Source organism: Micromys minutus (assembly GCF_963924665.1).
Source record: "Micromys minutus genome assembly, chromosome: 11".
Taxonomy (NCBI): Eukaryota; Metazoa; Chordata; class Mammalia; order Rodentia; family Muridae; genus Micromys; species Micromys minutus.
Window position 1 is genome coordinate 52,553,296 of NC_137980.1, and position 27,773 is coordinate 52,581,068.

Sequence of the window (27,773 nt, forward strand, 5' to 3'; positions counted from 1 at the left end):
GTCTTCCTTTTCCAGCCACACTGTGACTGACTGAATGCCAATGGCAGCGTGCCCTATTTGAGAGATAGCTGGACGCTTCTAGAGAATAACAACTGGGTCCCAGATGGCCCCATGCAGACAGTTTCACAGTGTGCTCAAAATGTTTGCAGACCTGGGTGGAACCTTAAACTACCAGCCTCTTTTCTTTGCCATCATCATCTAACAGAAACAAACAGCCCACCCTGGGATGCCATCCAGGAGCCCCAGCTCCTAGTGTTGTGAATGGCTGGCTCTTTTTCTGGGATGATTTATGTGACCTGGCCTCTCTGCTTCTTACCTCTGAACTAAGAATAATGGTTCTTGTCAGAGAAGCTGAGTGTTTTGAGATGAGCAGCCCTATAAACATTCTCAAGTTCAAGGCCATTATTTCAAACCCCCTTTAGACTCATATACCATTTACCAACTAATGCTAGGAACTTGAAGCCTATTTCCAGCCAAAGGCCTCTTTGATCACAAACACCCTAGTGTACAGCAGTTGAGAGAGCTGCACTGAGGACTCTTGGGTAGCCTGTTGAGTTTATATTCCAGAGTGTAGGGATTTCCATTTCAAGTGTGAAGACAGCTCATGGTTTCAGGCCCGCTGTGCTCTCAAGGCAGAGCCCACAGGGTTGGTTCAGTCAGCACTCCAGTGATCTCACTGTGCTCACAACAACTGCCTACACACTGATAACTGAGTCAACCTTTGTATGATCATCTGCCTGCCCACTCCCCACTGTTAGGTCAGATACATTCCAAGAGATGCTTAGTGGATACTGGATGGAAAATTATGTACCTGCATTTATTTAGTATCTATTGGTACTAAAAGTACAACTATTATCACTTGGCTATTCCTGATCATTTTAATTTCTAATTTAGAAATGGGTCATCCAACTTTTTAGAAGGGTCCCAGCTGGGGTTGAAAAGGTGGCTTGATAGTTAAGAGCATTGCCTGAGACAGTTTCTTCTTCTTCTGCACAATCAGGTTAGAAATCACAGCCTAGGATGGGCATATGGTGTGTATCGCAGTACTCAGGAGCAGATCTCTGTGAGTTCAAGGCTAGCCTGGTCTACATAGCAGTTTCAAGCTACCCCAGTGATATTGTACAGTGAGACTCTCTCTCAATAAATAGATACAGATGACAGATAAATACAAATCACAACCTGGTGGCAGTAGTGCAGCATTTGCCTAGCATGTGCAGAGCCCTGGGTTCAGTACCCCGGGTTTGAACTGTTCTATTTACCTTATATATATGACAGTACTCTGGATGCCACAAAAACCTAGTAGTTGCTTGTAGATGCTCACACAATGTGAAGAAAATATAAAAATCCATTCCCAATTATAATGATAATTTATGAGTTGTCCAAGGAGATAAAGTTCTACTCTTATGAAAACATCAAAGACACCAGAGCCAATGGGATAAAGTCCAGAATGCCCAAGCCAGGCCTGAGTCAGCAGTAGTTTATTCTGAACAGAGTTAAACATTGATCCATTCTTACATCATCACTGGAACATCTGATTCAGACACAGCTTTTTAAAAGCACAATATATACTTCCATGTCTGTCTTTAAAAAAAAAAAAGAATTATTTCATTTTATGTATGAGTACACTGTTCTCTCTTCAGACACTCCATTACAGATGGATGTGAGCCACTATGTGGTTGCTGGGAACTGAATTCAGGACCTCTGGAAGAGCAGTCAGTGTTCTTAACTGCTGAGCCATCTCTCCAGCCCCATGTCTGTCTGTCTGTCTTTCTTTCTTTCTTTTAAATATTTATTTAGTGCATGTGAGTACACTGTTGCTGTCTTCAGAAACACCAGAAGAAGGCATCAGATCTCATTACAGATGGTGTGAACCACCATGTGGTTGCTGGGAATTGAACTCAGGACCTCTGGAAGAGCAGTCAGTGTTCTTAACTGCTGAGCCATCTCTCCAGCCCCATGTCTTTCTTTGTAAAACAATTTTTTACCTGGATTACAGAGATGACCCAGTAATTGAGTATGCTTGTTGCAGAGGACCTAGGTTCAGTTCCCAGTACCCACATTAACGGCTCACAGCCATATGAAACTCTGGTTCTAGAGGATCTAATAGCCTCTTCTAGCCTCCATGGGCACTGTACACATACACAGACATATATGCAGTCAAAACATCCAGACATATAAAATAAAAATAAGCTTTTAAAGTATATATAATAAAATTCTATCAATTCAAAGATAATTTCCTTTCTGACTAAAATTCCATCAGTCTCTATAACTATTTAATAAAACATAAATTAGAAGTTTTCTCCCCGCCCTTCTAGCTCCTATCCCTGTAAACCAAGTACTTCTGAAGATGCTTCTAGAACAGAGCCCTGGCTTTATCTGTTTATCACTTCAAGGAGACTTCAAGCTTCAGGAGCCATGTGACCTGCTGTTGTTTGCAATCTACCTAGCAACTAAGACAGTACCTAACACACCTCTCCAACTAAAACAGGCTTATTCATCAGTTATAGAGATGGAGCCAGTTCCAGGCTACTTTCTTTTTAATGAACACTTAAATAGAACCTAGTGGTGCAGACCTGTAATCCCAGGGAATCTGAGGCAGAAGAATCACAACCTTAAGCTCAACCTAGACAATGATGTGAAACCCTATTTTAAGGAGCCGATAAGGTTGGGGGTGTAGCTCAGAGACTCAAATCACCTACCACATGAGACTCCCAAGTTTAGTGCAAAGCACTGACAGGAGAAAACAAAGAGGGCTGGAGAGGTGGCTCAGCGTTGAGATCTGAGATCAGCTACAGTGTGCTCATATACATAAAATAAATAAATAATTACAAAAAGGAAGGAAGGGAGGGAAGAAGGAAGGAAAGAAAAAAGACTGACCTTTTTGGACTAGTTGGTAGAGTGCTTGTATAATGTACAAAGAAGGCCCAGGGTTTGATCCTCATTGCCCATAAAACAGGTGTATGTCATTCCAACACCCCAGAAACAAAGGCAGAAAGACCAAGAGTTCAAAAACCAACAGGGCTAAGGCTCAGGGGTGGGGTGCTTGGCTAACATACATAGGGTATGAGAATCAGTTGTTAGTACTTAAAATAGACAGAGCCACTGAAATTAAACACAATGTCTAGCTATGAAGTATTCAGAGCAAAACGATTTGGAGTTTCACTGGGCATGGTGGTACATGCCTGTAATCCTGGCGTCTGGGAAGCAGAAGCAAAGCCGAGGCATTCAGGGTCAGCAGGAGCTGCAAAAGTCGTCTCAAAAGGAAATGGCAGCACCAAAGTCCTCCAGATGTATCATCTCCAAATTGGTTCTGAAACCCCTCAAACTTTCCAGACACGGTGGCACAAATCAGTAAACCCCACACTTGGGAGGCTAAGGCAGAAGAATTTCCAATTTAAGGTCAGCCTGTGTTACAAAATGAGACCCTCTCTCAAAAAACAACAAACATACACAAGTAAGCAAGATAGTTCATAAGTAAGATGTGCTTACCAGGCAAATCCAGCAACTTCAGTTCCAATCCCTAGCACTCACAAAAAAAGCCAGATGTGTTAGTAAACATCTGTAATCTCTTAGCATGTGAAGACAACACAGTAGCCAAAAACTCACAAGCCTGCAGTATGCAAGTCCCCAGAGCAGCACAGAAACAGAGACCGGGGCTCAGTGAGGAGAGAAAGAGATGACTCCCCAAAGCTGTTCTCTAACCTCCACCCAAGCACCATAGGGCACACATGTGCGCACCTCAAACTTCAAGGAGCTTATAAACTACACAGGAAGGTAGCCTTCAAGTCTACATTTCTAACAGTCTCCCAGATGTTCCCATAAAGTACATCAAATACCAAGAATGTATAGAAATACTGTATTCTAAATTTTACAGTTGAAGAAGCCAACATTCATAAAGATAAAATTTGGGCAGGATCCCAGACTACTAAAAGGCAGAGGCAGACTAACTAGTGAACTCAGGTCTTCTGACCCAAAACCCAACACCTTTGCCCACTAACCCACATCACTAATCTTTTGATCTAAGCATCACTACCAAAGAGATGTACAGCTTTCCTTTGCCCTGTGAGGAAGAGGGAGGAGGTAGAGCTGGAAACTCCAGCTACAAAGGTGTCAAGCCAGTCAGGTGTGTATGTTAATTTCAGTCCTACAGCTAAGACTCCTTAAAGGCTGCAAGGTGCTGAGGGATTTAGCTCAACATATGCTCAGCACACACCACCCTGGGTTCTAGTGTGTGTACATTCTCTCCCTCTCTCTTCCCCTCCTCCCTTCTCTCTCTCTCTCTCTCTCTCTCTCTCTCTCTCTCTCTCTCTCTCTCTCTCTCTCTCTTCAGAAATGCACACACACACACACACACACACACACACGAACACGCACACAAGGAGATAAACAAACATAATTGAGAGAAGGAAGACTTGGCTTGGTGATAAGGGAATTATCTGACCCAAGAGGCTCTGGGCTATGCTGCTCAGCACTGTACTGGGAAATTCAGTAAACTGTCCACAGAAGGAACAGACACGTGTGTCTGTTCTAGAGAAGTGCAGACTTGAAACATAAACATCACCATTCTCCATCAGCCATGGAACAGAGATCAGACCTGCCCTCTGTGGCCCAAGGATGGCCAACCTGCACCAGTTTTCCAGTCCAGAGTTGTCTAGTACTAGACCCCAAGCTTTATGACTTCAGCCCAGGCTGCTTCCTTCCCTACAGGAGGATCATCCAACCTGATCCAACAGTAATGGCCCTGCAGGAAGACAGCTCTCTCCCAGGCAGAGTTACCCAAGATAGACTAAGCCATACTGCAGGCCAACGCTCCTATCACAAATCCTGTTAACAGAAGGTTAACCACTTGGCAGGAGTACCACAAAAGGAGTCTGGGCACTGGTTGGGTGGATGGGTGAAATGAACCAGTCAAGCCCAGAGAAGACTCTCTTCTGCTGCTTTCCTCTAAGATTTCATCCCTATACTTACTATGGTTCGCCTTTCACCATGGTTTCTTGTAGCCGAGCCCATTGCCCTTGCCCAGCTATGAATCCCCACAAGAGGAAGAAGGCAGAACCCATGAAAGGGAACACATCCCTTCCATGTACTGGCCCTTCTGCTAAGAACTGCATACAGGCTGACTTACTTCTAGGAAGAGCCCTGTGAAGGAAGCCACGGCATCCCCTTTTACAAAGGGAAATGACACTCGGGTAAGCATCAAGGCACTGCTGGTCAGAGGAGGCTGCAGATGGAACTGTCCACCTAGACCACTATGCCGACTTCCTCCTGTATAAGGAGCTGACTAGAGCACACTACCTTAGAGGCTGACCAGTGCCATACCAGCTAAGATTGCTGCTTCCTCTTGCTATGCTCAGATCTCCCTTCCAAATATAATCGCCCATCCTCAATGACTAACCTATACAATCATTCATCCTCAATGACTACCCGAAAGCAGCTGCTGATTTTGGTTTTGGTTCTTGAGGACAGGACTTTACTATGTAGTCATCCAGGATGGTCTGGAACTATGTAGCCCAGGTTGGCTTTAAACTCATGGTAATCCTCCTGTTTCAGTCTCCTGAGTGCTGGGATCAAACGCATGTAGTAGCATGCATGGGCACGCACACACACACATATACACACACACACACACATATAGAGCACTACAGTTGCTTATGAATATTCTCTCTAGTTTTTGTTTTTTAGAGTCTCACTAAGGTTAGTTGGGAACTTCTGACTTCACCTCCCATGTGCTAGAATTACAGGTAGAGGCCATTACACTCCACTCTTCCCTCTTCTTACACAAAGCACAGTGGCACACACCTATAGCAGCACTCGGGAGGCAGAGGAGATGGCTGTCTTAGGTTGAGCTCCTAAGTCCACCTCAGGCTGGAAAGATCATGCATGAGGACCTGACGTAAATTCCCAGCACCATCACATGCAAAGTTGGGAGTGAAGTTTATTTGTAATCCATCACTGGAGAGGTGGAAGAGAAGTACCCTTGAGGTTCACAGGCCATCCAGGCCAGATCCAAGTGAAAGACCCTGTCTCATGAAACCAAGTAAACAGCTCCTGAGGAATGACATTCCAAGTTGACCTCTGGCCTCCACATATACAAATATATATATATATATATATATATATATACACACACATATGCACATAATCTTACCAAAAAGAGATTTTTGTCATTTGAGTCAAAGACACAGTATGTTTCAACAGTCAACGCAGGGTCTCTCTGACACGCCATCTGTCTTAAGAAATAAAACTGTCTTCAAACAAGAAGCTAAAGTGTCACTAAGGGAAATTCCCACCGCTCAGTTCCTTGGGTGGGTTCCAAGTTTTCCACTGAAGGAGCTCTGAGACAAACAGTTCCAGGGTACACTCACTATTAAGATACTGTTGCTTTCAACCTAATATCACAATATCAAGAACCAAATGGCCACATTCACTATCCAATTAATTTAGTTAGTAAGACGCCTTCCCATATACTAATCATCTAGAGTGACTTGAAACGTGAGGGTGCTACCTTTGTCTCAGCAATGAGCAGAACTTAATGAAGATATATTTCTCATAAGCTCCTCTGCATCAGTCACACATTCTCAGCAGAACTTACCAATAAATGATTTGCTTCCATGAATCTACAGAAAGGTATCAACACAGGGTGTAAACCACCAATCTGCACTGTTTTATCTTACATAACTGCATGTAACTAAAATAAGGCCTTTTCTTCTTTATTAGAATAAGAAAAAGAAATTCTGAATGACCTAAGGTAGATGCTTCCTTAATTAGCTCCCATGCCATAAAAACAAACTGGGTCAGTAAGATGGCTCAAAAGGTAAAATGAAAATGCCTAGAAGCCTGATGACCTGAGTTCAATCCCCCAACCCTCAGCCCCAACTCACATGGTGGAAGGAGAGAACCAACTCTATCAAGCTGTCTTTTGGTTTGCATGTATGTGTGTGCGCACACACACACGCAAACACACACATGCCACATATACACACACACTAAAAACCAAAGATGTGGCAGTGCACATCTGTAACTCAGAATCCCTGCACTCAGGAGGCTGAGGCAGGTGGTCACAAGTTCAAGGGTAGCCTGGGCTATACATCACAAGTTCAAGGGTAGCCTGGGCTATTCATAGTAAGGCCCGCCCTTGCACTGCTCATACTTACCCTTAAAAAAATTAAACACGGGGCTGGAGAGATGGCTCAGTGGTTAGAGCACTGACTGCTCTTCCAGAGGTCCTGAGTTCAATTCCCAGCAACCACACGGTGGCTCACAACCATCTGTAATGGGATCTGATGCCCTCTTCTGGTGTGTCTGAAGATAACTACAGTGTACTCATATACATTAAATAAATCTTTAAAATAAGTAAATAAAACAGGGAGGTATTAAGATGGCTCAGCAGGCAAGGAACTTGCTACACAAGGCTGATGACCTGAGTTTGAGCCCCAGAACCCACAAAAGAGTAGAGGCAGAGAGCCAACTCCTAAGGTGATCTTCTGACCTCTTACATATATGCTGTGCCATGAGTGTCCCAATAATAATAATAGTAATAACAATAAATAATAATAATAATAATAATAAAATAATGAAAATTTTAAATGAAGAGGTTAGAAAGATAACTCAGTGGTTAGCAGTGCTTGTTGCTCTTACAGAGGACCTACGTACGGTTCCTAACACCCACATTAGACAGCTCACAACTGCCTGGAACTCCAAGTTCCAAGTGATCTAGTGCTCTCCCAGTCTTCCAGAGCACATGCACACATGTGGTGCACATAAACACACAGAGGCACTCATATGCACATAAATAATAAGTAAATATCTTTCTGCTGGAGGGTTGGGAAGAGGACAAGAGCAGAGAACCATAGACATCTGGTCATCTTTCTTAGGAGACTAACAGAGTGCTCAAAAGTTAGTTGTTACATTACTAACCAACCAAACCCTGCAAAACTGCCATGGAGTAAAACACCAACCTCTGTGCGCTTTGAGAGACCTATTGATCCAGTTGCGTATGTAGCTGAAGATAGCAGTGTCTGGCATCAATGTGAGAAGAGGCTTTTGGTCCAGGGAGGGCACGTTTTCCCAATGTAGGGGAATGACAAGGCAAAGGGGTGGAGAGGGGGATCAGGAGGGAGTGCACCTTTGTAAAGGTAAATGGAGGGGGAGGGGATGGGAGTGGGGCTGGGTAAAGGGATAACATCTCACATGTAAATACAGAGGATCTAATACTAATAAAAGTTAGTTGTCATCCATAGGCCTAGCCTCCGAGGCTGGTTCCTATTAACAATGAAAGAATATAAATGTGATCAGTGGCAACTTTATCAGACAAGTGCCATGTGTCCTGCTCTGTCATGCATACCATACGTAATCCTCACCTCAGCCATCTCAAATGAGGTCCATATCCTGGTGATGTCTGTATTCTTTGCTCTGAGCAGGGGACTATGGCCAGAGAACATGAGAGTGAATATATAGCTTACAGGCAACAGAACCTGGAAAAACATGTGACCCTACTTTTGCTCTCCTCATCTAACAGGAGCTTCTACCTGGGACACACTGCAAACAATCCAATCTGGCGTCCACGTTTTCCTTTCAAAGGGCAGTGTGCCATCTTTGTAATGTGTGTTCCACCAAGATAGCTTCTGAATTCAGATACATATTCTGATTCTATTTTTCCCTTCTCAACCCCACATCTTGCATACGTGGGGTATATCCTGAGTAGAGGGACGATTCCAGCCATGATGATGCCCACGGCAATCACAGAAGGAAACCCATTTTACTCAGTGGCTTCATCTACCTTCGTCTACACTGGGATAAACAGATATACCTAACAGATCCTTTTTGTGCATGCCTGTGTGTAGTTGTATGAATACATATATGCACATGTATATAAATGCTAGGTCAAGGTTGAAAGGTCAAAGTTGGATAGCTTCTATTGATCACCTTATTTTTGGAGACAGGATCAATCACTGAACCTGGAGCTCTAAAACTCAGAAAAGCTGACCTGCCATTAAGCAAAGGGATCTCTGCCTTAACCCTGCTGGTGACAGCTGGGCTCACTGCTGGAGATCTGAACTCAGGTCCTCACGCTTGTGTGGCAGTTCTTTACCAACTGAGCCATCTCTCCAGCCCAAGATGGGTTTTAGTCATACAATACCCATACAATACCCATCCGTATCTAAACACCAACTGAGCATTAACTGTAATACAGACGCTGTTGGGGATATAGCCGTGAACATGTCTGTAAAATCATGGAGCCAAAGTTGCTTTGGATGCTGTAATACTCATGAGAAAGCAGTTTACAAACTTCAAAGGATTATACTAGTATGACATGCAGACTTGATCCGTGTGTCATCATAACCAGCTGCCCCAGCTAAAAGCCTAGAAATCTTCCTCCTGTCTCTGTCCTGCTCACTCCAATAACCCAAGAAATCACCAAGTCTTTTCTAATGCTCCTTTAGAAGTCTTGGGTATGTATTTCTTTGTCCATTTCCCATGTGTCTGTGTTATTCCCACTTGAATAACTACTAGTACCTGTGTAATAATAATGTCAAGCAAGTCCTGATCCTTTACCATATGGCAAGCTTTGTGCTAAGAACTCTGCTTGCAGAGTCGCACATTATCCTGTACTGCTAGGACTTAGAGGGGAGCGAAAGGCACAGAATAATCTGCCCAAGCACAAAGTCAGTCAGTAAGGAAGCTACAGCTGAAGCCCTGGCCTCTAAGATTCTGACTTTATGTTACTAGAGTCCTGCCCGTTCCTCCCTAGTCGGTTTACACACCTTTGTTTATACTGCTGCTGGGATGTTCTTTCAACCCAAATAGATAAGATCTTCTACTATAAAAGAAGCACCAGAGGCTCTTCAACACATCCAGGTAAGATCTGAAGGTTGCACAGCCATGTATAGCCTGTCCTGTCCCAGACTCCAGCTGGGAGGCACTGAGCTGCTCCGGAAGACACTAAACCCTCTATAACCCACCTCAATCTCCTTCCTCCCCTCCAAACAAGAATACCCTCCCCCCATAACCTCAACCATCTAAACACACTTCACCACTGACTTCTAAAATTACTCCTGGCCCTTCCCACCCCGACATTTCTAATCCTGACTTCTCCCAGAAGACAAGCAGTGTTTTCTCATCTCTGACACTCAGAGTCCCAGACAGCAGTAGGTCAGGAATAAATGGTGAGCATGTGGTGGTGGTAAAACCTCATAGTCCCGTCTGAGGAAGTGGTTAGGTCCTAGACAAGAATACAATGATTAGACCTCAGGACAAGACAAAGAAGGGAGCCTGCAGCAGCTCCTGTCCTCACAGGCAAACTGAAAAGGACACTTTGCACAAAGATCTTACAACCGAGTTGCTTCTCCACGGTATATCCGCTGTCTCTCTACAAGTGTCTGGAAGGCCAGGTCGGGCACCTCTAAGCTGGCCTGCACACAGAGACCAGAGTTATTGATCTCTTACTGTATGGCAGGCAGTGTGCTCAGAGTCTGTGAGGCAAGAGGATGTACAGTTACCCTTCTCCTCCACTCCACGGTGAAGAAACAAGCTTCCAACATGCAGACTGCCAAAAACCATGACTCTAATTACCTCTGGTGAAAAGAGGGTCCTGATTAAGGCAGAGTTACAGCCCATCTCCACAGCTCTACCTGGTGTCCAGTCCACAGAGGGATGCCTGCAACTTCCCTGCATGCCCCCTCCTCCGACTCTCCCAAAAGCAGCCAGATGCTTAAACTCTTACCAATAATTAGGACTTGCTTCAAAACACCCTTCAAAAGCTTTCCATCCGCTTAGAAGCCAAACTCTGTTAGCAATTCAAGGCCCACCCCTCCCTTCACTTCCCCCACCCTCCCTTCAACCACTAGAAAGATACAGAAATCTTTCAATCTCTTAAATCTTGCCAACTTTCTAGCCATTCCTAGGCTATTCTCCCAACCAAGAAAAAGCCCCAAAGCTGTGTCTTCAAAAGGCCTCAGTTCAAACTTGAACTTTTCAAAGGTTACCCCTGACCATCCTACCAAAATAGCGCTGCTCGCTACCAACATCTTCAAAATGGTTAGTTTCTTCACTTAGGGCCTCAACTGCCCCCACCAACTCTCTTTTTGAGACTGTGTCTCTCTCCTGAGCCAGGTTGGCCTTGAAATTTTTCTGTAAACAAGGATGACCTTCACTCTCCTGCCTCTACCTCCCAGGTCTGGGCTTACAGGTCTTGAGGGACATGCACAGCTAGTGTTTTCATTAAAATGGACACTGTTTGGTGTCCCTCTATGAATAAGACTGGATGTCCTGGGAACTCAGAATTTCCAGAATGCTTTCTATTATGTTGGTAGAGAACCATCTCTCAAGATAGGCTATATCATATTAAGAGATAAAATCAAGCAAATGTTTACCATGTGAGTTAACCCCAACTGTACTGGATATTATAAACACTCTCAGGAGGGTAAATCCACTAGAGGTCACAATCCCGGAACAAATTTCCCTGGTAACCTTCCAGGTTAAATACTTGTTCATGTGATTCTTAAACCCCTCTCTCTCACCTTTGGCCCACTCTCAAGGGAAGAACTGTCATGCTATGATTCATGCTCACATTGCTGTGACAAAAAACACACAGAGCATCTGACTTTCTTTACAACTATTCAAACCTTTGCACATTCATCTCACTTAAGAAAACTACAAGACACTTCCTAGATAGCCTCGAAACAGGAAGCAAAGCAGCCTTCAAGTACCAATCAACAACAATCAACAACAGGACAGGGCCAATGGAGGCAGAGTCCTCCTTGGTTCAGGTTCGGGAGGAACGGGAAGTGGTGAGTCACAAGTGGGGGAAGGCTTACAACACGGAAGCTGAGAATCACAGGGCTATCTTAGGTCTCACAGAGGCTAAATCCTAGCTGGTGAATGTGGAATTCAAACTTGTTCAAGTACACTCAACAAGTGAACAGAGCGAGCGGGGACCAGAGGGTCTCAGCACTCCCCAGTTCTTTTCTCTCCATAAAGGAGGCTTTTCAAGAAGACTCCTAAGTCAGAGGCAGAAGGCGTCACCAGACTCAGGAGAGGGCAGAGGTGGACCAAGAAGCACATAAATGATAGGGTGGGGCAAAGAAATGAAACCAAGGTGGGGGCAGAGGCAGTGGCTGGGAAGATGGGTGAGGTCAAAGAGAAAAGAATACAATAGAATAGAGTGGAACAGACTGAGCACAGAGTTAAAGTGCTGTGAGATCTGGGTCAGAAGAGGCCTGACAGGGTAGGGAGAGTTTGAAGGGAGTCTGGTGATGGAAGTGAACCGGCTCAAGGAGACAGAGAAGGAGTCAGATGGAAAGGGATCCCGGGCAACGAAAGAAGTCTGGCCGGAGAGTTCCAGAGTCGAAAGGGACCCCGAAACGAGTTAGACAAAGTGAAGTCCGGGCCTGGGAAGCCTTAGAAGAGCCAGTGAAGAGTCTGATGGGGCCCGGGCCGCCTCACCGCGCTTATTTTTGGTGCCGTGCTTCTTGGCGGCCGTCAGCTCCTGTTCGATCTTCTTCTCCAGGAACTCCTGCTTCTTGCTTAGCATCTCCTCCGTGTCCCGAAGCCGCTGTATGGCCTCCTGGGGGGTCGGGCCGCCCTTGCCCGCCTTACCCCCTCCAGCCCCGAACAGCTTCCCGAACACCGACATGGTTGCTACTCGCCGCGCCGGCCTCCGGCGCCCACTCCGGCTCGGCTCGGCTCGGCTCCCGCGCCTACTCCAGGCCTGCCGCTCCCCGCAGCCGCAGGCCTCGCCTCCACCTCCGCCCCGCAGCTGGGCCCGGCCGCGCCACCTCCCACAGGCCCCCACGCCCGGGCCGGGCCGGCGTCAGGGCAACGCGCCGCTGACTACAGCTCCCAGAGCACCACGCGCCCGCAGCCCCTCGAGTCTAAGGGAGAATCGCGCAGTGCATGCCGGGAGTCTGAGTTTTCGGGCTCCTGGCGTACGGTGGCGCATCTTTTTAGTCTCGCCGAGGTCAAAGAGCGATGTGGCATGCTGGAAAATGTAGTCTCTTTGCAAAGTGTTCTGTAGACGCAAAAGAACAGGAGAAGAAATAACTATTACAAAAGGAGGGATTCGTTGTGCTGCTCCACGATAGAGCCCCGGACCTAATTCCCAGCACCTGAAGCAACATCGCTCTTATTCTATGATCTCTAGAACATAATGCTTTACATGTATAATCACATTTGTTCTCATAAGCAGTTTATGACAAATAATTCTGTTCCTATGTTGTGTGTCTATTTTGGAGCCAGACTTTCATGTAGCCTAAGCTAGCCTTGAACTTCCTAAGGAGCAGAGGCTGACCTGTCTCTACTTCTGAAGTATTGGATTTGTGATATTCCTATTTTATATGTAAGTGAATCAAGCCCTAGAAACTGCCTGTCTAGCCCAGCCCAGTCGCTCCTCTCCACTTAGATGAGCTGGCATTCTCTTTAGTCACCTAAGAGGCCTTTTGAAATTAAGGTAGACTAACCACCTTGGCAGTGGAATTCAACAGCAAGGGTTTAAAATCAGCCTTGAATGTTCACTTGGGCAATTACTTCCTCTTACCTCCCAAGGCTGCAGATTTAAAATTGTCACAGGTCCTCTTAAAAGGACCTGTGGGTGAAATAGGAAATATGAAGCGTGGGTGCCCAGCTGGCCACAGGAGCTCAAAGATGTGTATTTTAAACAGGGCTTTGCAATTCATGCCTATAATCTCAGATCTTGAGAGACTGAGATAAAGAGGACTGTCATGAGTTCAAGTCATACCTGGGCCACAGAGTGAGTTTCAGGTCAGCTTGGGCTAGGCATTAGCCACTGGGACAAAGAAAATCACTCATAAACACTTTTAGAAGGACCTATGACAATTTCTGTTTTGTTGTAAGATGAGGTCTTCTTATGTAGACAGCCCTGACTAGCCAAAAACAATTCTCTTACAGAATACTTACACAAACATAATACAGACAGAATGCTCTTTCAGGACTATTCTGCACTGTGTGTTCCAGGCATTCTGACCGTCATCAATTGTCACTGAACTAGAAGGAGGCCCTAGCACTCTGAAAGTCAGCAGACACATGCCTGTATTCTCACCACTTTGAAGCAGAGGCAAGAGGTCTGGAGCCCAAAACCAAGGTCTGCTTCATAACAGAACCCAATCCTCTGCTACATAAGACGTTCAAAGCTAAGCTGGGACCTATGAAACCTAAACTTTGGCTGAGGGGCTATGTGTACAGCATCATGAATCATAAGTCACATTTATATCTGTTCTCTAATGGAGAATGTGTAATGTTTTATCAAAGTTTTAAGAAAATATAGAACCCATCTGTGAGGTATCATGATGGTACAGCCATGTGGATCTAAGCAGTCTGCCCTTCACCACTTAACCTGAGTCATGCTGCTCTCTGGCACTCAGAGCATAACATTTGCCAGTTTTGAGCCATGGTTCTCAAAACCTATGAACAGGCAGGAAGATGCTACAGGCCTCGCTGCCAGTCTAGCACTGCTGGCAAGCTAAACTGGCTGACAGCAGAGTCCCTGTGTCCTAGCAAGTTAGGGTCACATGAGAGGAGAGAGCATTAGCTGAGAAAAGCCCTCCATAAGATCCAGATGCAGACAAGTCTTCTTAACTAGTAATCAGTGAGGAAGAGCCCAGCCCAATGTGGTTGAGGCCACCCCTGGGGTGGTCGCCCTGGGGGTCTGTAACAAAGCAGGTTTAGCAAGTCAGGAGGAAGCAAGACAGTAATCTGCACCCACCTCCAGGTTTCTGCCTGTGTGATTCCTGTCCTGGCCTCCTTTCATGATGAACAATGATATGTAAACCATTTCCTCCCCAAATTGCTTTTGGTCATGGTGCTTCATCACAACAACAGTGACCATCACAGTAATGGTAAGACACTCTAGGAATCTAGAAAGTCACCTTGGGAGCATTATAGCAGAAAACTCAAATTTAACCTGAGTACTCTTTTCACACAATTGGCATCTGTCTCTGGGGAAGAATTTGAACCTACACTGGGACCTTTGTTTTTAAAAAGGGTACTAAAAGCCAAGTCTGTCTATAGTAGATGACACAGGAGACCACAGGTTCCAGGTTAGTGTAGCCTTCATAGCAAAATTCTGTCTCAGTCTCAAAAAGAAGATGAAGGAAGAAGAAGAGGAGGAGAAAAACTTCGACATTTATGATGTCTGCCTAGGATATGGAACACATCACACTGACACAGGGAGCGCTGCCATCTTGCCTGAGGATTTATCTGCCATGGCAAGACTCAGTACATTGGTTAAGTACTAGAAAGGTTGGACTCCATTGTTTTGACCTTTGGGTCAAGTGCAGGTCCTTTTGAAACTTTTTCTTGGGCTGGAGAGATGGCTCAGTTCTTCCAGAGGTCCTGAGTTCAATTCCCAGCAACCACATGGTGGCTCGCAACCGTATATAATGAGATCTGGTGCCCTCTGGTGTGCAAGCATACATGCAAACAGAACATTGTATACATAATAAATAAATCTTTAAAGGAAGAAAGAAAATCTTTCTTAGCTACTAACACCTCCGTAAAAGCCGTGAGAAAAACAGGGCTGGAGCTCTGGCTGTTCCCCCAGGCTCAGTTCCCAACACCGGTGCTTACAACTGCAGCCCCAGCCCCTGGAGGTCCAACACCCTCTTCTGACCTCCTCAGACACCAGATGCACATGTAGTACAAATACATACATGCATGGAAAACACCCATACAATAAAAAGAATCCTTTTCACTTAAAGCCACGTTAAAACAGTGAGCACAACATGGGTCACCCCGAAGGAAAGAACCCGGACACAAAAACAGCAATCTTTCCGCCTTCACCTCTCAAGTGCTGGAATTATAGATATGAACCACCATGCCCAGCTGGATAGCTTTTTTCTTTATTATTTTATTTTATATTATTTACTCAGTTCCAGGGATTGAACCCGAGGCCTTCCCTATGCTGGGAAAGCATTATCCATCCCACTAAGCTAAATCCCCAATCCCTACAAAACGTTTTATTTCCCATCCATAATAATTTGTTTATGCCAGGTATGCTGGTTTACATCCTTAATCCCGGCACTCAGGAGTCAGAGGCAGTTGGTTCTCTGTGATTATGAGGCTATCCTAGTCTACAGAGTGAGTTCTAGGTCTTACGGGCTACATAGAGAGACCTTATCTCAAAGGGTGGTGGTGGAAATGACCTCCCTTGGAGAGTTGGGATGGGGACAGGACAGACCTGGCCCAGCAGTACCTGAAGGGGGGAGAAGGAGATGTGTGTTGGAGGGGACCTCTTCTTGAAGCAATGGTAGGTTCAACTGAGTCTCTATAAACCAATCTGACAGCACACTAGATGGGCCTACAGGCTTCCGTAGATGACCTTTGCCTAGAGACAGCCATAGCCTCCTCTCTACACGCCAGAGATAGAAGGAAAGCTCCATATTCAACCCCTTGTGGGCTCAACCCTCCAAGCAATCCAGAACCCCACCGCTTGTTCAGTTCTTCACTGCTGTCACTCTAGGCCAGGTCACCACCATCTCCTGCTTGGACTGTTGCAGCAACCCCATGAAGGGTGTCCCACAATAACTTTCCAAAGATACCTATCTCCAGATTATCGCCAGAAGACTCTGAAAGGAACAGCATTCTGGTTTATCCAGTTAGACACCCGTGTGATTACAAGGAGGACTGGAATGCAGGATGCTCCTCTTGACTTGGAAGATGGAGCCAGGCCACCAAGAAATGCTGACTTTAAGAACCCAGAATAGCTTTCGGCCTCGGAAGCCATCTTCCAATTAACTCGCCAACATGACGAACACAAAGGGAAAGAGGAGAGGCACTCGGTCTATGTTCTCCAGGCCTTTTAGGAAACATGGAGTTGCTCCTTTGGCTACATACATGCAAATCTACAAGAAGGGTGATACTGTAGACATCAAGGAAATGGGTACTGTTCAGAAAGGAATGCCCCGAAAGTGTTACCATGGAGAAACCGGAAGAGTCTACAGTATCACCCAGCATGCCGTGGGCATCATTGTAAACAAGCAAGTTAAGGGCAAGATTCTGGCCAAGAGGATCAATGTGTGGATTGAGCACATCAAGCACTCGAAGAGCAGAGACGGCTTCCTGAAGCGGGTGAAGGAGAGGATCAGAAGAGAAAGGAAGCCAAAGAGGAGGGCACCTGGGTTCAGCTGAAGTGCCAGCCTGCACCGCCCAGAGAAGCCCACTTTGTGAGGACTAAGGGAAGAGAGCATGAGCTGCTGGAACCCATTCCCTATGAATTCATGGCCTAATGTGCAAAGAGAAGTAAAGGACCCGGACTGCAAAGTGTTTTCCGTTCAAAAAAAAAAAAAAAAAAAAAAGAACCCAGAATAAACCAGGTTGGTGGTGACAATGTCTTTGCTCCCAGCACTCAGGAGGCAGAGGCAGGCAGATTCCTGCGAGTTCAAGGCTAGCCTGGTCTACAGAGTGAGATCCAGGACAGCCAAGACTACACAGAGAAACCCTGTCATGAAAATCTAAAACCAAACCAAACAAACAAACAAAAAAAACAAAACAAAACGAATGAACAAACAAAAACAAACAAACATGTTATTCAGAGATGTGATAACTCAGTAGGTAAAGGCAGCATTTGCAGCTAAGCCAGAGAACCTGAGTTCATATCCACACACATAAATAAAATACAATTTTTGTTTTTAAGACAGAAAATCAATAAATAGATTTGCCCTTCTCTCAAGTCCCTGGTATTATCACAGCCCTTGACTTTAGCAAGAGCATTATGAGCTTCTGACCTCCAAAACTATTATATATATAAAATATTATATTCCTGAAGCCACTATGATTATTGTCACTTGTTAAGGTACCACTGTGTACCTGGTAACCAAAGCAGGCTTAAAAAGAAAATCAAAACAAAAAACAAGCAGAATGATGTACAACTCCAATCCCAGCACTCAGAAGGCCAAGGCAGGAGGATCAGAAATTCAAACCCACTCTTGTCCATACATTGAGTTCAAGGCCAGCCTGGGCTACATGAGACCCCCATCTCAAAACCAAATCACTTTTGAGGTTGGGGTGTAGCTCGGTGGCAGAATCATTGCCTAACATGAACAATATTGAATTGTAGTTGAAACCCCAAGAGAGTAAAAACTCCTAAAAGGGGCTGGAGAGATGGCTCAGAGGGTAGAACAGCCACTGTCCTTTCAAACTTTCCTACTGAGTTCTATCCACTGGGATGCTGGCTTGGATAGCTTGGTAGTCCCTCCCTGTACCTTCCCAATGGACAACTCAATGTTTCAAAATGTGTCACCAGGCTCCCCACTAGGATGTCTCCTGAAAAATTTCAAATCTCTAACACTGACACCTCAGCTAAAGACATCTAAATTGATACACCTCTGCAAAAATGTTTGGACTCAGTATCCACTATATAATGACTCAAAATGGCACCCTAGACTCATTAATTTTATGAGACCTTCATTCATACTGCCAACAATCTGGTAAATGGAAAGAAGTTCCCTATGTACAGGCATTTATCTATCTCTGCTCTAATGCTTCTGTGTTCTTCTTGTAAACCCACCCACCTCCTTTTAGCAATGAGACAATAAGGCAGATGATACCACAGCTCTGATCCAGCCAATGAGCCATCCTCTCTCCGCTGCAAAATCCAGACCACTACCTCAGCTTCTACTCATGTTACTCTAAGCTTTTCAAAACTCTCCCCTCCACGACTAGACTCACATGTGGACGTGGGCATTCCACCCGGCCTCAAGCACTGCTGCCGATGCCCCTTACCTCCCTATCTTGTCCTCTTCTGCGCCACAATCTTATAGTCTGATGTTCTATGCTTTACATATGATTCTCACTAATAATTTACTTCCTGAGGAAAGCCAGCAAGTTTGGGAGCAGAAAAAAATGCATGCAGACGAGATTCATCAAACAGATAGACACTAACTTAGACCCTGAAAACCCAGAAGGTAAACAACTTCTAATGACCTATTTCTTTTCCCAGAGCTACCCCCACACAAGTGACTAGCTTAAAAGCTTGAGAGGGGAACCCTAACTCCACAGGCAGAAGTCTTGGTGCTGGCCTTTAAAGTGTACCATGGGAAAAGTTAAAAGGCTCACAAACAAATACCATATGCTGGCAAAGGCTTCCCGACCAGCCCCAGCCACTGCTACACCACTGGGCCCCTGCTACAGATGTGGTCAATAGGTCATTGGGCAAAAGCTTGCTCCAGCCCTCACAAGCCAAGGGGCCATGTCCTAAGTATGATCCAGAGGAACATTGGGCTGTTGATTGCCCTGTGTCACGCAGGACAGAGGGACATCACTCCCAAATAACCCTCCAGCCTTCTAGGCTTGGCTATGGACAACTGAAGAGACCCAGGCTCCCTTGACCTGACCACTGCCATCACGAACAGGGAGCCATGGGTAGCCATCATGGTATGTGAGCAGCCCATCTCCTTCCTCTTGGACACTGGGGCCACTTACTTGGTCCTGACGGAGTTTTGGGGACCTACTTTTTCCCATTTTCCTATTGTCGGGTAAGAGGACACCTTACCTTCTTCACCAGATCCCAGCACTTACTTACATTTTTAGGGGTGTACCTGTCAGTCATTCCTTTTTGTTCAGTTCAGTTGGGAGTCTCTTATTTCCTTTGCTCCCCCCCCCCATTTACCTGAACCCAAGCTCACTAGCAACCCCTCTGCTTCTTCTATCCAGTCAACCTACTAACACAAACATGTTCCCTTTACCAGCTTCTCAGGTAGACCCCCGAGACTGTTGCTAAACACTCTTCTGTTGTCATCCAATTACTAGACCCTACCAGGACCCTTTTAAGGTGATTCTTGAGACACCTACAGCTCTTTGTCCACATACAAGATCCATGAGATCCCAGGTGGGAGACAGAAGTTGTTGGTAAGCTCTACTGTAAAAAAATCAACCAGGGTCCTTAGTAAGTACTATCAACATTCAGCTGGCCTGAGTCAGACGTTGCCATGACTCCACACCTTTCCCCTATCCCTCTTCATGGCATGGCAAACTGTTCTAAGACATCGAGACACATTCTGTAGTAATTTGCTCCAAATCTTATCAATCCTCTGTCTACCTCAATGATAGACACAGAAACTTTCTAACCAACCTATTAATTAGTTCCTGTTACAGGATTACCAGCCACTGTCCATAGAGGAGCCTGATGTGAACATTTGCCAGGCGAATCCTGGTGAAAGCCAGCTGCACCCCCTTACGATGCCCCAAGACAGCAGGAAGTAGCCGATGAGACTCAACGCCCCTATTCCCCTGTCACCATCGGCCTCCCCCTCCCTTTTTTCTCCTTTTTATGATAAGCAAAGGGGAGGAATGGCAGCATTAGGACTGCTCCTGAAAAATCTTTCTTTCTTCCAAACCAAATGTACTTAATCTCTACCTATAATGTATACATATGTGTGTTCCAGCATCTTGTCAATCTATTACATCTAGAACAGCTCCAGAGAAGCAACCTACAGATGCTTCAGCCTTCTCTTGAAGACACAGACGCTTCCACTGGACCTGTACCTTCTGACCTGTCCTCAGATGGTTCCACAGACCCTGGACAACAAGGAAACAGCCAACTCTTAAGACTGGACAAACATCCCTACCCCCACTTTTATGGACTCTCTAGAAACATCGCCCCAAACAGGCGTGAAGTAGTCAAGAGATCACAACGACCCTATTCCTGGTCCACCATCACCTCTAATTTTTCTTTTTTAATTAAACCAAAATGGGGGAATGTTGGGATTCTGTAAACCCTACCCCTCAATTACCTGGCAGTAGCCAGGTATGCTCTGCCCCAGTGACTTGACACTATAAAAGGGGCTGCTTGCCCCCTCTTCTCTCTCTTGGCCTCTCTTGCCTCCTGGCTCTCTTGCTCTCCCAACCCTACCCCTCCTCTTCCCCTTCCCTTCCCCCCCTCTCCCTTCATGTGCTCATGGCCGGCCTCTACTCCTCTACTCTCTCTCTCTCTCTCTCTCTCTCTCTCTCTCTCTCTCTCTCTGCCTCTACTCTTAACTCTCCCATGACCTGAATAAACTCTATTCTGTACTATACCGTTGTGTGGCTGGTACCTCAGGGGGAAGGGATTCCCAACATGGGCCCCTCAGAGGCATCTCCCTTGCCCCCAGGCCTCGCTGCATCTCCATGGGCCATATGCCCCCCCACTCTCTTCATCCTTCCCCTAACACTCCTCCTTTTATTCCTTCTACTTTACAACAAACCACATAATTGATGTACTTGCTGTGCTCCTCTTTTATCTCCACCAAGGGTCATACAGATCTGTGTGTTTGCGACCTAGCTTTAACCCTAGGAAAACACGTGTTAACTGGGTTAATGAAGGGAGAGAGGCAACAATGATTGGGGGCCTGACCCAGTAAGACCTTGGAAGAGCCCCCCCCTTCCTCTCTGTGACTGTACAAAGAACAGGGGCTCTTAAATGTACCCCAAACACCTCCAGAGAATGTCAGACCCTCAACTTTGGGTGCAGACCCTACCACCCTTCATCAATAATCTTGAGATGGTGGGGGTTGAGAGCACCTGTATTGGAGGCCTTCACTCCTTCCCTGGGAGGGGGCAGGGAGGAGGCAAAACTGGTGTAACCTGTTCTCCTAGGCCACCCAGACCAGCTGTAACTGAGACTTGTTATTGCTTCATTTTCCCAGACAATTTCTGCTCCACCTTCCCTCCCTCCCTCCCTCCCTCCCTCCCTCCCTCCCTCCCTCCCTTTCTCTCTCTCTCTCTCTCTCTCTCTCTCTCTCTCTCTCTCTCTCTCTCTCTCTCTCTCTCTCTCGGACCGTGTCTAAGCACAGTCTACCTGAGGGAAGTCACTCTTTGCTGCCCTGTGGAGGGAGCCGAAGACAGGCGGCCTGGCTCTTGTTCTTTTAAAGTGTGTTATTCATCCCACGGATATTGACTGAAGGATTTCTGGGCAGCTCTAGGCACTGTAGATATGTCTATAAACAAGTCTTTGCCTTTTGTTAGAGGAGGATTGATGGTGGATGTTGTGTTTCATTAAACAAACAAGCAGGAAAAAAGCCAGGATATGTTTTGCAGAGCACCGTAAGGGGAGGTGGGAGGGTGTCTTGATGGGCCCATGATGAGGCGTCCCTGAGGTAAAGGGGGAGAGAGTAGAATAGTTTATTTAGGGACATGGGAAGAGGAGTTGAGAGGAAGTAGAGAGGGATTGAGAGAGAGAGAGAGAGAGAGAGAGAGAGAGAAGGAAAGAGGCAGGACAGGAACACATGGGGGGGGGGGGGTCAGGGAGAAAGAGCAAGGAGGGGCCAAAACACTCCCTTTCATAGCAAGTTAGGCCTACCTGGCTGTTGCCAGGTAACTGTTGGGTGGAGGCTAGTAGGAATGCTAACAGAAGAGACATAGAAACAAAACAGACCAAACTCTACACAAAATTGTTCTTTAGTCAGAACTGACGCAATAGCGTGAGTTTGAGGCCAGCCTGGTCTACACAGTGAGATCCAGCAGAGCGATGCAGAGAGACCCTGTCTCTAAACAACAGCAAAAAGTGTCTGAATGTGTGTATGTGCACCACGTGTGTGCCTGGTGCTCACAGACACCACGAGAGAGGGTGTTGGATCCCCAGGACTGGAATCTCCTAGAATCGGATAGTTGTGATAGATGTAGGTGCTGGGAACCAAGGTGAAGTTCTCTGCTAGAGCAGTCGTACTGGTTGACCTTGTTTGGTTTTGGACCTTGACAAGGTGGTGAGGTGCATATTTTACATACCAAAGCAGACCTGGCCTCCAGGTTCTCCCAACATCCCTCCCTACCTGGTATACCCTGCCCCCAACCCTGAACTTCCAGCCCAGGGGCTGGATTGCCCTTCCTCCAGAGGCTCCTCCCCACATAATCCAGACTTTTTGGTCTCCCTCGAACTCTTTTCTTATCTCTACACGCACAGTCTCTCTCTTACCCCTCTCCTCTCTCCTTCCCATGGTGACTTCCCTGGTTCTTGAGCAGGTGAACCCACCCAAGAGCAGCTTCCCAATAAACCCACACTTAATATAATCTAGCTTCAATTGGTTCACTGCACAGGAGAGAGAAATAGTTTACCAGACTTGACACAAGCTCGTGCAGTCAGAGAGGAAGGAGTCTCAGCTGAGAAAAATGTCTACAGAGATACAGCTGTAAGGCATTTTCTCAATTAGTTATCAATGGGGAGGGCTCAGCCCATTGTGGGTGGTACTATACCTAGGCTTCAGGTCCTGGGTTCTGTAAGAAAGCAGGCTGAGCTAGGTGAGGTGGGGCATACTTTTAATCACAATACTCTATAGGAAGAGGCAGATGGATCTCTGAGTTTGAGGCCACTCTAGTGATTCCAGGACAGTTAGGGCTACACAGAAAACCCTGTCTTGAAAACAAACAAACAAGCAGCAGAGTAAGTCTCCAGGAGCAAGCCAATAGGCAGGCAGCACCTCCCAGCCCCTCTGCATCAGCTTCTGCCTCCAGGTTCCTGCCCTGCTTGAGTTCCAGTCCTGACCATCTTCGGAGATCAACAGCAATGTGGAAATGTAAGCAAAATAAACTCTTTTCTCCCCAACTTGCTTTTGGTCTTGGTGCTTCCTGGCTGAGACCCTAAGACAAGCAGCAAATGCTCTTAACCACTAATCTGTTTTGTCAGCCTCCGAAATAAAAAAGTCTTGTAGGAAAAAAAATCCAGCACCATGTAAACAGGGTATAAAGCACATAACTTGGCACTAGATAGATGCTCAATCCCACCCTCTAAGTTTGCTGTGAAAGAAACCAAGGCCAGCGGGGTGTGGTGCTCATCTCTATAATCCTACCCTTGGGGAAACCGAGTCAGCAGGACCGCCGACAGTTCAAAGGGACCTGAAGGACTCTGAGTTCAGGGTGTTCCAGGCAGGAGGGGCAGGGAGCATAAAAGGAGAGGGAGGAAAAGAGAAAAGAAAAGAATTGAAAGGAAGCACAAAAAACTAGGGGCCATCCAGGTTGCTCAGTGGGTAAACCTAAGTGCTTACTGCTAAGCCTAAATTCTTATCTCTGGATCCCAGTGAAAAGAAAGAACTGACTCCCAGAAGTAGTCCTCTGACCTCCACACAGGGACCATGGCATGCACACACCCACATATCCACCCCATACATATGCACTTTAATAGTAAAACATCTGCGAGATAGTCTTACTATGTAGCCCTGGCTATCCTGGAACTCAGTGTGTAGACTGGGGTGACCTCAGACTCACAGGGATGGGGACGCACACTGCCTCTCAAATGCTGAACTAATATCTATGTTTTAAGAGAGTAAGTGTCCGAGGCCAGTTTAGAAGCTGAGGCTGACCAACAGCTGGAGGGGGGCGGGGACTGGTGATGGGCAAACTTATGGGTCCACACAGCAAAATAAATAATAAACTGAGCACAGAACCTCAAAAACGGGTGGGGCTGGGCGTGGTGTCTCCCACCATAATCCTAGCAGCACAGGCTGAGGCAGGAGAAGTCAAGTCAGATATCCTTGACTACCTGGTGAGCCTGAAGCCAGCCAAGGCTCCAGTAGACATTCTTGGGGGAGGGGCTCCAATGGCTCTTTCTGGCTCCCTTATTCTTTTTTTTATTGTGTCCCTTTGAGACATGGGAAACTTAGAAATACTTCTATGTTGTAAATCGAAGCCAAGGTTCCATTGGAATGCCAGGGACACCGCAGGGAACAGCGGAGTCAAGGGTCATTTTCATTTACATACCGACTCCTGAGACTGACTGGTACAGCTACACCTGCTGCCCCACTGTCAGATGACCCAGTTCCCCTACCCTAGAAACCCAGATTTTTAAGTAAAATGCCCACATTTAAATGTTATTATTTTGTTTGTTTGTTTGTTTTGAGACAGGGTTCCTCTGTGTAGCCAGAGCAGACTGGCCTGAAACTCACATCGATTGGAGCCTGCCTTGTGTATGAGCATGCACACAGGACTGCAAATGTGTGGTGGTCAGGAGGGGTTTCTTCCTTTCACCATGTGGTGAGCGCTTCGCCCTCTGAGCTCCCTCTGAGCCCCTTACACATCTCTTTTTCCTGCTGAATCGCTCTGTCCAGACCTCCAGGATCCTGCTGGAGCCAGGCTAACATGAATCCTTGTCTCATTCCTGGATAAAGGGCATCTACTGTGTTTTCCCATTGTCGTGCATTTTTACCTGCATTTTTTGTTTTATTCGCAGTTTATTCTAATTTCACAATTTTGACATTTATTATTTGGAGATGGGGTTTCATGTATCCCAGGCTGGCCTCAACTCCATGTATCCAAACCTCTGCCTCCGCCTACCAGATTGGGATTACACGTGAGCGCCACCACTTGGTTTAATGTGGTACTGGGGATTGAAGCAGAGCATTTCCCATGCTATGAAAGTACTCCCAGCAAGATCTCACAAATACAGCACTGTCTGGACTGGAACTCACTATGTAGACCAGGCTGGCCTTAAACCCACAAAGATTCATTTGCCTCTGCCTCCCAAGTGATGCACCCCCTGGGTGAGTATTTACTAATTATTTACCTTTCTTTGGCAGTGGTGAGGATTGAAGCCGGGACCCTATACACGTGAGACAACTGGTAACCCCGGAGCCACACCTCCTGTCTTTTTTCTCTTTTGCAAACAAGGTGAATGCCTGTTAACTGGATCCAACACACCACTCACCAATTTGTGCTCTCTGGTTTACCTACCTTATTCCCCTGAATTACAGCATCAACCTCATCAAGTAGGACACTGTTTTTTCCATTAACTGGGAATTAAGAAGCTAAGATTCAGAAGCATTCTCCACAGTCCAGAAGGGGCAGAGCCAGGATCCAGATACAGCCCCGTCTGATGACAGTCTGTGGTCTTTCTGGATTAGGGTGGGACCTGAATGCTCAGCCTCTTAACACTACATTGTCCGGCAACCTGGGGCTCTTCAAGCTGTTTTGGATCCCCTGTCACCAATTCTCTGTGACTCTCGAAGAAGGGCTTTCCATCCTCCGGAGCTCAGTCTCCTATCTGCTAACCAAGGAGTATGTGTGCCAGCCAGACTCCAACACTGCCCTGCTTCCCCTGACAGTCCTACCCCAAATTTGTCTTATTCTGTGACCTGCCTCTGCCCTCTATCTGCCACATGGCTTTGCCCTGATAACTCTGGATACCCCATTGCCCTCTCTCAGAGGCAAAACTGGATTAAGAGCAGTTCCTAATTGGAGTTCTCAGAACAAACACCAAGCTTATGGCAAGTACGCAACTTTCCACCCCACAAATATGTGCACAGGAGACTGCACTTCTGGTAGGAACAGAGCTCTAGTGGTGTGTGGATGCAGAAGTGTTAACATCTTCAATGTCCAAGCTTCGATCTAAAACCAGGTTTTCTGCCTCCCATGACTCTTTGATATGTAGAAAATGAAAGCCAAATTCCTTAATACCCAGGTTCTCTCTCATTCATCACCGACCTATACTTCGATAGCACATGTGGCTAGGAGCAGGTACAGACAGGCCGTGCTGGCTTGGCTCTCAGCTGTGCAACTCACTGGCTATGTGAACTTGGCAAAGAGCTCTGCCTTTGTGTGCCCCTGCTTCCTCAGCTGTGCACCCGTGAAAGTTCTAGCACTCACCTGACAGACTGAGACGACATGGCATGAGCAGCTTAGCAGGGTCCATCTCATGAAGGCTTATAGAACCAGCCACTGTCACCTTCCACAATCTTTAATCACCTTGGGCTATTCACCAGCCCGACTTCATTCATACCTGCCTCCTCAATCTCACACTTGGGAGGTTGAGACAGATGACTTTTAGGAGTTTGAAGCCAGGCTGGGATATATAGTGAGTTCCAGGCTAGCCTGAGATACAGAGTGAGGCCTTATCTAAGAAAGTCAGTCATCTATCCACCCATCCATCCACCCACCCATCCATCATCCATCCATCCATCATCCACCCATCATCCATCCATCATCCATCCATCCACCCATTATCCATCATCCATCTATCATCTGTCTATGCATCATCCATCCATCCATCTACTCACCATCTATCCATCATCCATCCATCCACTCATCATCCATCAATTTATCATCTAGCCATTATCTATCCATTCATCCATCCACATCATCTGTCCATCTATCTATCCATCAATCTATTCACCATCCATCCATCATCCATCTATCCACTCATCATCCATTATCCATCCATCATCCACCCACTCATCATCCATCCACTCATCATCTATCCATCAATCCATCCATCCATCCATCATCCGTCCATCATCCATCCATCCATTATCCATCTATCATCCACCCACTCATCATCTATCCATCTATCCATCCATCATCCACCCATCATCCATCCATTATCCATCTATCATCCACCCACTCATCATCTATCCATCCATCATCTGTCCATCATCCATCCATCATCCATCCATCCAGCTATCTAGCCAGTCAATGAAGTAAACCAAAACAAACCCCCAGCTCCAATGTCCTCTCCTTCAAGAATTCTTGTCCCCACCAGTTCTCTGGCTCTTTTGCAAACAGGGACACATTGGCTTTGTCCCTCTCACCATCCCCTACCCTCTTAAGCATTTGGGAAGTCAGGCATGGCTCCAAGCTCCAGCCTTGGGACTTAACACAGAGGTCTGAGATCATGCCAGACTTTTAGGAAACTCAGCCATCAAATAGTCAACTCTACTGTGCCCTGCCCTGGTCCTTCTGGGCCTCAGTTTCTCTTTCTATAACAGAAACAATGCGGCTCAGAGGATGGCTGTGAAGAGAAATGGGAAAACATGAACTTAGGAGCCTTTTCTCCTCCTGCCTCTCAACTGGCCTGGTTTGCC

The 27,773-nt window shown here is 46.3% G+C and overlaps 1 protein-coding gene and 1 pseudogene across 2 annotated transcripts in view; one reads left to right on the forward strand and one right to left on the reverse strand.

Moving 5' to 3' along the window:
- CHMP4B (charged multivesicular body protein 4B) overlaps positions 1–12,790 on the reverse strand; it is a 38,120-nt gene extending 25,330 nt beyond the window's left edge. The window contains exon 1 of the mRNA XM_080925501.1: positions 12,445–12,790. Coding sequence (XP_080781627.1) covers positions 12,445–12,634 — 190 coding nt within the window. The 5' untranslated portion in view covers positions 12,635–12,790. The remainder of the gene's footprint in view (positions 1–12,444) is intronic.
- Positions 12,791–16,758: 3,968 nt separating this feature from the next.
- LOC308427197 (large ribosomal subunit protein eL21-like) lies at positions 16,759–17,240 on the forward strand (annotated as a pseudogene). Its single transcript has one exon. The product of its transcript is annotated as a large ribosomal subunit protein eL21-like (transcript).
- The last annotated feature ends 10,533 nt before the right edge of the window (positions 17,241–27,773 follow it).